General features: G+C 36.9%; 1 protein-coding gene across 1 annotated transcript; it reads right to left on the bottom strand.

Annotated features, from left to right (window-relative positions):
* Nucleotides 1–2,013: 2,013 nt before the first annotated feature.
* Nucleotides 2,014–9,490, bottom strand: LOC108984337 (eukaryotic translation initiation factor 3 subunit K-like). Its single transcript, XM_018956257.2, has 7 exons — nt 9,220–9,490; nt 8,985–9,041; nt 8,743–8,856; nt 8,405–8,455; nt 8,261–8,327; nt 7,543–7,625; nt 2,014–2,578 (listed from the first exon to the last, which is right to left on the bottom strand). Exons 1-7 carry the CDS (start codon nt 9,331–9,333, stop codon nt 2,375–2,377), a joined length of 690 nt encoding a protein of 229 aa, XP_018811802.2. The 5' UTR covers nt 9,334–9,490; the 3' UTR covers nt 2,014–2,374.
* Nucleotides 9,491–10,022: the final 532 nt, after the last annotated feature.

Raw genomic sequence — 10,022 nt, 5'->3', positions numbered from 1 at the left:
CAACACGGAGCTTGCAGCCTCTATAGTTAGGTCTTTGGATAGTATTCCGACATCATTAGTAGAGTTATGCGAGTTACTCAACGAACTAGCCCAATAGTATATTTTGGCAATGTAATTATAGAGTCAGGTCTCTGTTGTTTTGAGATTACAGTCTTCTGAGACCCATGCTGTAATCGTGGATGTTTTAAGTATGCATAGTTTATGTTTTAACTATTTGGGATATTATAAGTTTGGTGCATAGTATTACTAAAAAAAAAAATTATCCACTGCGAATATTGCATAATGCTATATGCATGTTAGGAACATTGCATCTTATATGTCATGAACGGGGGGTAGGTAACCTTTTGTTACATGTCCCGACGCTTCGGATGTCTGTCCGATCCCAAGTAGAATCTAGGGGTGTCACACATCGTATGGAGAAAATTCAACGGGATTTCCTTTGGGGAGGGATGAAGGAAGAGTTTAAATTTCATTTGGTAAAATGCGCCACAATTTGCTCCCCCATCAAAGAAGGAGGCTTGAGAATACGAAATTTGAAATCGTTCAACCAAGCCTTGCTTGGCAAATGGTTATGGAGATATCACCAAGAATGGGAGGCCTTGTGGCGAACCGTCATTGCTTTGAAGCATGGGGAATCATGGGGAGGGTGGTGTTCTAATGAGGTGAGTGGACATCATGGAGTAGGGCTTTGGAAACATATTAGAAGAGGGTGGGACATCTATGCAGCACATACTTGCTTCAAAGTTGACAACGGAGTTAAGGTAAAATTTTGGCATGACTTATAGTGTGGTGATCGGGCACTCAAAGATGTTTATCCACAAGTTTATAGCTTAGCAAGAAGGAAAGAAGCATCTATCGCATATCTAATTATCTTTCCCAGTAGCTCTTCCCAATGGAACCTCACTTTCCATAGAGATGCACAAGATTGGGGAGATAGATGACATTTCGGCCTTTTTTGATCTTGTGTACTCCACTTGTGTGTCGGGGGACAATGAAGATAAGATACATTGGCGTCCCTCTAAGAAGGGAGTGTTTACGGCCCGTTCTTTCTATCATTCCTTAAACATGCACAACTTAGTCTCGTTCTCATGTAAGAGTATTTGGAAGACAAAGACATCCCTAAAGACAACTTTTTTTGTATGGACAACCTCTTTGGAAAAGATTCTTACTATAGACAATCTAAGGAAACGTGACATTATAACCATAAATTGGTGTTACATGTGTAAAAAGAACGGTGAGTCCATTGACCATCTTTTATTACATTGTGAGATTGTCATGACCTTATGGACCGAAGTTTTAACACAGTTGGGGTTAGCGTGGGTGATGCTAGAAAGGTTATGTGATTTTTTAGCCTTTTGGAGAGGTATTAAGAACAACTCTCAAATTGCATCCATATGAAAGATGTTACCGATTTGTCTATGATGGTGCATTTGGAGAGAGTGGAACGCATTATGCTTTGAAGATAAAGAAAGATCAATGGTAAAAGTTAGAATTTTATTTTTTAATATTTTACTATATTGGTCAATTGTAATTGATTTTCAGGCAAGTTTTTTCATGATTTCCTTATATCCCTAAGCTAGACAAAAACTTGGTCATGTATATGCCCCGTATACCTGGGCAATCTCTGTCTCTCTTTTGATTAATAAAAATTTATTTACCGATAAAAAAATATTATTATTTTAAGATTTAAAAAAGTTAAATTATTTATTATATTTTATGTAAAAATTTATAATTATAAGATGAGATGAAATGGATTTGAGATGATTTTGGTATCCAAATCTAAAACTAAAACACTAGGGTACATTTGATTCTTAAATCAATATCAACTCATCATTACATCTTTTTTAACACAAAATATAATAAACAATTTAATTTTTTCAAATCTCAAATTAATAATAATATTATAATAATATTTTATCATCTCAGCTCAACTCAATTCAACTCAACATTTAAATGCAGTCTTAAGGGTCTCGCACGAAGAATCAGCTGATTTCAGGAGAATAGAGGCAAGCAGTTACCCAGCGCCATAGAGGTGGGTGAGCAATTATGCATGTACACGTATCAATTCTGGACGTACACAGCAATGTTGGAGTCAGGACCCTTACCCAAAATATTCTACACAACCCTGATGAGAAAGCTCTTGGAAAGAAAAGAAAATTTGTCCAAGGAGTCCGACAAAAAGTACCTAGACTGGGATTTCATAAATTTAACCTTTCAACATAAACCGAAAACAATATAACAAGAGTAACGCAAGTTCTCCAAAGACTAGCATCTCATACTTATGAATAAGAATGTGAGGATGATGCCAGGACTACTAATCTTCAAATACCAAAGCTGCTTGAGAACCTAGGATTCCTACTCTGCACCAGAAAGGTCAACCCAGAATGGGAAAGATACGGGTTATGTGCTCGAATGGAACGGTATCTGCTGTGTTTTTCTTAAGTTCTGGATGGTTGAATTCATTGGGAGGTAGGACAATGAGTTGGCCCCTGCCATTACCTTTCTCAAGAACCCAACCAGAATTCACTACCTGATGCTCAAGGAATTTGTCCAAGGATAGCCCTTCAATGTTGATAGCCTGTTAAGATTTGACCAGGAATAAGAAGTTTTACATAGAAAGATAAATGTAAAAAGCAGCAACGGACCAGAAATTCCAGAAGCTCCAGGAAAAGGCTTCATGATTAAATCAAATATAGGGCAATTATTAGAATCAAGACTAGACCAGGTTATTGGACAGCAGAATAACAAAAGTAAAATGCAACAAAATCGTGACAACCTCTCTCTGAAAATCATCAACGATGATCAGTATGCTTTACTGTAATGTAATAAGCAAAACGAGCATTATCCATGCACACAAGGAGAATAAATACCCAAACAGAAAAGGTAAAAGGTCCAGACAACTCTTTTAACTGGAAAAAAAAAAAAAAAAGTCAAGACGACCATCCAAGGACCATTGGAAAAAAAAAGTATTCACCTCCACCATCATCTTCCTTTGGGGGATCATAATAGATTTTAATGGACTAGAGCCCCTGTGACTTCCTTGTATTGATTTATCATTCCAAGTAGGTGTTTTTCCTGTATACAACCCATATGCTTGGGCTACGCCTATTGTTCTTATCAATAAAATTACATTTTTTTTTCTCGGCTAAAAGGGTTGAGGGGGCGATCAAAGATGGCTTCCATACAAGGACGTGACCATAGTAGCACCTAACCCGTTGGGGAGCCAGATAGGAGGGGCCTAGACGGCAAGAACCGCAAGCACGCTCCTTGCGAGTCGGACTTGAGCCATAGCCTGACCCCAGCCCCCACAAGGGCATCAATAGTCCATGAGCCAATGGGTCACCAATAATCCTGAGTGCTTCCCGATGCTCACCTATACAAAAAATCTCCCAAACCATGATTGCTCATTTCTCTCCATATACATAATAACAAAAAAGAAAATCATATTTTGCAAAAAATTTGTTCTATTGGCTACCTGTAACGACTCGGTTCAACATTTCTAAAGCTAGAATATGGCTAATTTTATTTGGCCTAAATTATGCATTAATGGGCCGATATTTTTGGGAAGCTCAATTGAGATTTGTATGGTTAATTGAGGATTTTTATTAGGCCCAAAATGGGTTAAAGAACAATTACTATTTATGGAACAAATGGGCCTATTATTTGGTATTGGGCCCAAAAATTCATTTAATGGCAAAAGGATTTATTGGACAAGTCGGGCTCATGTTGGAATTTATGATCGACCCGTTAAGAGTTGTCAAATGATTAGCCCATGAAATAAGCCCAACATCCGAGACCCATGGAAAAGGAGTCATAACTCAGTTACAAAGAAAACCCTAGATATATACACACACACACCCATGAGTCCAGCATGTATAAAAACCCATGCTATGCACGTATGTCTTCACCTTCAACCTAGAGTTGCCGCAATGCACACACACCCCTCTCCACAAAAGATTTCCTCCTCAAGCGCCACCAGCCTCTATCTCACGGAACAACAACCCGAAGGAAACACCACACCGAGCAAGCCTCCCACAGTCAAGTTCCACCACCATGAAACTGTAAACCCTTGCCAGTCCAGTAGCAAATTGAAAACCATTGCCCACCACCTCCCTGAGCCCCGACTAAATGCAACCGAAACCAAGAGCAATCATGTTCACATGGCAAGCCACAACACCACCAAACCAGAAACCACCTTACAACAACCTCACGCCTAGCAGAGGACTACTGACGCGGCCCCTATTTATGTACAATGAAAACAGAGCACAATCCATCCTCCAAGCACGGCAAACCAGCAAGCCCGCATCCCTACTCAGCCTTCCAACCTCCACAGAAGACGCCGCTCCAATCGACAATGTCATGGTAGCCTTCCCCATAAGCCTCCGTCCCCCCCCCCTCTCTCTCTCTCTCTCTCTCTCTCCCCACCATCTTCTCGGCCTAGCAGGGTTTACGCTAGTCCCTCTAGAGGCTTTTGCCACCGTGACTCTCAGCCAACCACCAGCGTAATCACGTGTTCCCTTCTCTTGGTGAGTCTATTGCACAACCATCCTTCTCTCAAGTGAATGTCTGCTCTTCTCTCCGCACCGAAGTCAAATATGTCTACTTTCATTTGTTTCTTTCTCTGGAAAGTTTTCCTTTAAACCCTTGATGTGTCTCTTTTCCCCTACAACATATTGAAGATTTTTCCAAGTGTTATTATGTTGCTGCCCTTAATATGTAAACTATGGCAGGTTGTTTTAGACTTGGATGTTCGCATGGGCTTTTGTTCTTGGGCTGGGCTTGATTTTAATGGGACTTGTGTTTGAGTTGGGTTTATGTCCAGTGGATATTAATTTAGCCTTGTATCTTACGTTAGGCTTAATTTTTATGTTTGGCTTGGTTTTATTTATCTAAAAAAACTAATATAATATTTTAAGCTGGGCTTAGTGTTACTTCATGTTGGCCCAGAAACTCTATTTTACAGAACTTTATTTTTCCTATTAAAAAATATTGAAGGGATTTAAAATATATTACTTAAGTATTAAATTATGATTAGCCTATACATGTTTACAAGGATTTTAACATTAAGTATTATTAAGTCTATTTTATGAACTGAACATTTCCACTGTTATTTTATAGCTTTAGGTAAAATATATTCCCTACTAAAGTATAATTTGAAAGTTAAGATGTGATATTTAGTATTTAAATAAATTATATGATATTAGTATTCAGTAATTAAGTATATAACAAAAATATTTATTAAGTTCCCATAATACATATCTAACTAAGTAGGATATTATGACTCTTCTTTCTATGAAAGTTAGTGACGTTTAGTACTTCGTATAGGTGACAAGCTACGAAGTAAAATTCAGGAAGCAACGCAATGAGGTAAGTAGCATGATCATAACTTGTATGGGTGTTGTAACTATTCTATTTTGCATGTGAAAGGTGTTGTTTACCCATGCTATGTACAACCAATTCAAGGTTAGCCTAGGGGAGCTACCCGCCCCCTACGGGGCAGGGGCACCCCTTCCCCGCCCCACATGGGGCCGGGGGTGGGGTTTTCACCCTCGTCCCCCCGGGATGCAGGGGCGGGGTGCGGGGTGGATTCCCAATCCACCTTGCCTTCTTCTACTTAAAAAAAAAATACATTTTATTTGATTTAAAAATTATTTCTAAATGCAAAAATAATTAAAAATATATTTTTAGACCCAAATTATAAATTTAAATTTTGTAAATATGACTATAATTTAAAAACTATGTAATTTTTAAATTTGCTAGTGCATATTTTGTGTAAATTGTAATGTATTAGTTTTTAAACTATGTGGTTTTTAAATTTGACAATGCATATTTTGTGAACAAGTCTAACAAATTGTAATATATATTTATATATACACAATTTGTAAAATATAAATATATATTTATGTTTATATATATATGTATATAATATATATTTATAAATGTAAGCGGGGGCGGGGCTGAGCAGGGGAAATGTGGGCGGGGTTGCCCGCCCCGCCATGCGGGGGCGGAGCGGAAGCTGGGAGGGGCCTAGCTGCCCACCCCTAGGTTAGCCCCTCTTTATGAACCCTTGATGAATTTCAACAACATGCTTGTGAATGAAATTACGTATGCTATGCTGAATTGTATGTCTATTTCGGTATGTTATGTAATGCTTATGTCATGTCATGTTATGCAATACTTACGTCATGTTATGTATGTAACGCTCATGTTATGCCATGTCATGTTATGTAATACTTATGTTATTATGCCATGCATATAAGTATGACATGCCATGAAAATTCATGATGTCAACATGTTCACATGCATTATGATAAGATAAGATAAGTGAAAATTCATGTGAACGATAAGTAAGCTTTAAAGATTGGCCTTATATTTTTTTTTATATGAGTGGATGTGCGAGCCACAGACCTAAGCATTGTCCACCGCATGTTATGCTATGATGTATGTGGTGACATGAACCTAAGTGTGCTTCAACATATGCTATGCTATGATGTATGCGGTGACACAGACCTATGTGTATTCCACCATACGTTATGCCATGATTTATGTAGTGCCATAGACATAAGCATGGTTCACCATATGAATTATACAATGCCAAGGACCTAAGCGTGATTCACCATATGTATGCTATGATGTATGAGGTGCCATGGACCTAAGCGTGGTACATCATATGTTATGCTACGATTTACATGGTCAATGACAATTGGACCGATACACATTATTATGGCCACAAAGTGAAAGATAAGATAAATAAGTCATGCATGAATCATACGAAATGAATGGAGTCAATCACTCATTCATTCATGTTACATGTATCGCCACGACTATTTCTTGAATTCCACCTAAGTTACTAATTAATGATCTATATGCTATGTGTATGCATGACGATGCATAAAAGTTTTCAAAGTTAAGCCTAATGTCAAGTTAATTTAAGTTTACAACATGATGTACTATTACTGAGTCTTCAACTCATTTTTGTTTGTTTTTATGGTTTAACTACCCCAGGTAATGATTTTTATAAAGATGAAACTGCAGGACGAGACTTGGCCTCAAGAGACGAGGCAAAGGCATAGACAATTTATAACATGCTAAGTTTAATGATTAAAGATTGTCTTTGTTTATTTATGAAATTTTTTGTTCTGACACTTCATTAAGAAGATAAACTTTTAAGTCAAGGTTAGTAGAACACCAGTTCCCCGAAATTTTTAAAAAACTTTATTCATAACCCTAAGGGAACAGGGTGTTACACTACCAAACTCCCTTCTCTAACACAAAACAAGATCCACCACACTATGAGGAATAAACCAACCCAAACCAAATATGCTCACGTTATAAATCCTATAACACAGCCTTGAAATGTTTGTTTTCTATTCTTATGCTGAAATAGATCTTTTCTTATCATCTAGACATAGATTCCTTTTTTTTTTTATCGGTAATCCAGACATAGATTCCTAAACAACACAAGCACGACCATATCAACTAGTAGGAGCTAGCCTACAAATACAATCACATTGTGTGCTTTCACACAACATCTAGGCATACCTCAGCAAGCACAGGTCTGGGAACCTTTTGATAAGTCAAAGACAGGACATGAATTGCATAGGCTTGGATTGCTTGCTCAAAACCTGCAATTTATTTTCTTATAAGCAATAGGCTCATACATGAAGAAAAACAGCTGCAGAAGCAGCAGGACAAGAATGATAGAAACAGTAAAAAATGAGCAGAAAGAATAATGTCATGAGCCTGAAGAGGTGAAGATACCGAACAAAACATCAGTTTATGAACATTTCATATATGCAACTTTGATATTTCGGTAGGATCAATATAATCCACAACTACCCAACAAATATCTAGGATTTCATCGCATTAGCAACAGTGCATTTTAATTCAATATTATAACGAGTATAATATCAGATTATGCAGGTCTAAAACGATGTGAACAGTATAATATCAGGAACATCAGGGAGTTGTACAGAAATGCCTTTTCCAATGTGTCAAAGGCAGTCTCTTATGAGTAAACACGGTGACCTATGTCCTCTTCATTATTCTGTAACATTTCTTTTATAAGTAAATGTGAGTTTTGTTGATAATAACAATAGACATACCCCAAGTACACAGGTCGGTAGAAGAGAGTGATATTCTTCCAAAACATAATCCTTGATAAATGGAATAAGTATATTTATCCAACTGGATAATAGAAATATCCGATAGCATATACCATGGTCATACACCAATAATTACCGCATCAAACCTTTACTACCTGGCACAGCTTCAATAATATGACGACTCTTAGCTGCTTCATCCCAGAACTGACGGAATCTTCCGGTCTGCATACAAAGTGGGTAAGGTATCCATATTGGATGCATGGCATACATGAGTCAATAAACAAAGCAAAAAAGCATACCTCTAAGTAGTGAGAGAGAACAATAAGGGTCTTGAACTGCTCCTCCATTTGCTGGCTCAATCATATGAAAGAAAAAAGGCAACATCTTATCATTGATTGCTATGAAGAAGCTTTTTGTTAAAAACCAGACCCTTGAGACCAGCCCAAAAATTGAAGTAAATGCATCCATTTAGAAGCTTATGAAGACAGAAGAATTAAAGAAATGTTCATCTGAAATAGCAGAGAGCCCATAGAAACTTATTTATACATAATCTCTCCGTATCTGTTTATACGTGTATATTTTTTAAATCTACAGCAGCCGATAAACCATGCCTAATGTAATGGTTAGAATGAGTTACCACGCGCTCTGGAATCAGAAAGAGACAGAGGCTGAAATCAGGAGCTGGGATTGCCATAAGTGCCTTAACCAAGATGCGGGAAACAATTTGGGTACTCATTCGCTCTGGCTCAAACTGCACACAAAGCACAACATCAAAGTTTTTCACTTTTCTTTTTCTTTTTAAGTATAATAAAACCAATCACATATATGTGTCGGAGTCACTTATATTCAATGTATATACGTATATCTATCACATGTTACCTGATAAAGACGAAGAAGGCAGAGATTGGCACTAAGGCTGTACGTTTGTGACGATACCTGGAAATTACACGCAACAAAAAATAGTGTACATTCACGGAAAAGAACCATCTTTGTTCGATTCATTACGATGCGATGAGATCTAAATGACTTACAAAGGAGTGAATAATTTTAAGTCATAGAATTGAATCGGAACAAAAAAGAATGGAGGAAGTTGAAGGGGGAGGGGAGGGGATACCTGGTCGTTAACGTAGTTCTCAAGATCGGGAAGGATGTCGGGATTGTAGGGATTCACCGCCACCAGTTGCTCTACCGTGTACTGCTGAACCTCTCTTTCCCTCTCCCTTCCCATTTTTTCCCGTTTCTTTTTTATTCCAACTTCCACACGAACCCTATATTAAGAAGCTTTTCTTAACTTCAACCCCCGCACAGAGAGAGAGAGAGAGGGGGATTGGCGTATTAGGATTCCGAAACTACTTTTATACACGGAACCGATCTTAGGGTTTTAGGCGATACTTTCCCATAAAAAAATCTACTCAATCTCCTACTATTCACATAACCTCCACACTCCATATTATTTTTAATTTTTATTATTTTTTTCTTTTATTAAATATTTATTATATGAATAATGAATAAAAAATTTGAAATAATTTAAAAAGAATAAACTCAAAAAAAATTTTTAAAAAATTATAAAAATTTAAAAAATTTAAAAAAGTGTGGAGTGTGGAGTATGGTGGAGGTTGTGTAGCAAAACTCATTTCCCATAACCTCAACGGTCTAGATCGAGGAGACCGTTGAGGTTATGAGTTTACTTCGATTTGATTAGAAATTACGGTCGTAAGAGCATTCACATCTAATTTTTTAAATTTTTTCATAAATTTTAGTTAGAAAAGACACTTCTTATAATTTTATCTTAAATTTTATTTATTTTTAAAAAATATTATACATTTCATTTCCTATCATTTCTCAATTCTATTAAAATAATATTCTTTTATTATTTTTTTATTATTTTTTTCTCTCACTTTTATTTACAAACTTAAC

Source organism: Juglans regia, chromosome 10 (assembly GCF_001411555.2).
Source record: "Juglans regia cultivar Chandler chromosome 10, Walnut 2.0, whole genome shotgun sequence".
NCBI lineage: Eukaryota > Viridiplantae > Streptophyta > Magnoliopsida > Fagales > Juglandaceae > Juglans > Juglans regia.
Note: the sequence above shows the minus strand (reverse complement) of the source record. Positions and strands in the feature narration are given on the sequence as shown.

Bases quoted from the DNA above. Each gene is read 5' to 3' on its own strand.
- LOC108984337 (XM_018956257.2), bottom strand. From the start codon at position 9,333: ATGGGAAGGGAGAGGGAAAGAGAGGTTCAGCAGTACACGGTAGAGCAA. The intron at 7,626-8,260 runs GTAGTAAAGGTT...AATAAATTGCAG, and splicing joins TATTATTGAAGCTGTGCCAG to GTTTTGAGCAAGCAATCCAA. The intron at 2,579-7,542 runs GTATGCCTAGAT...AAATCTTAACAG, and splicing joins CCAGACCTGTGCTTGCTGAG to GCTATCAACATTGAAGGGCT.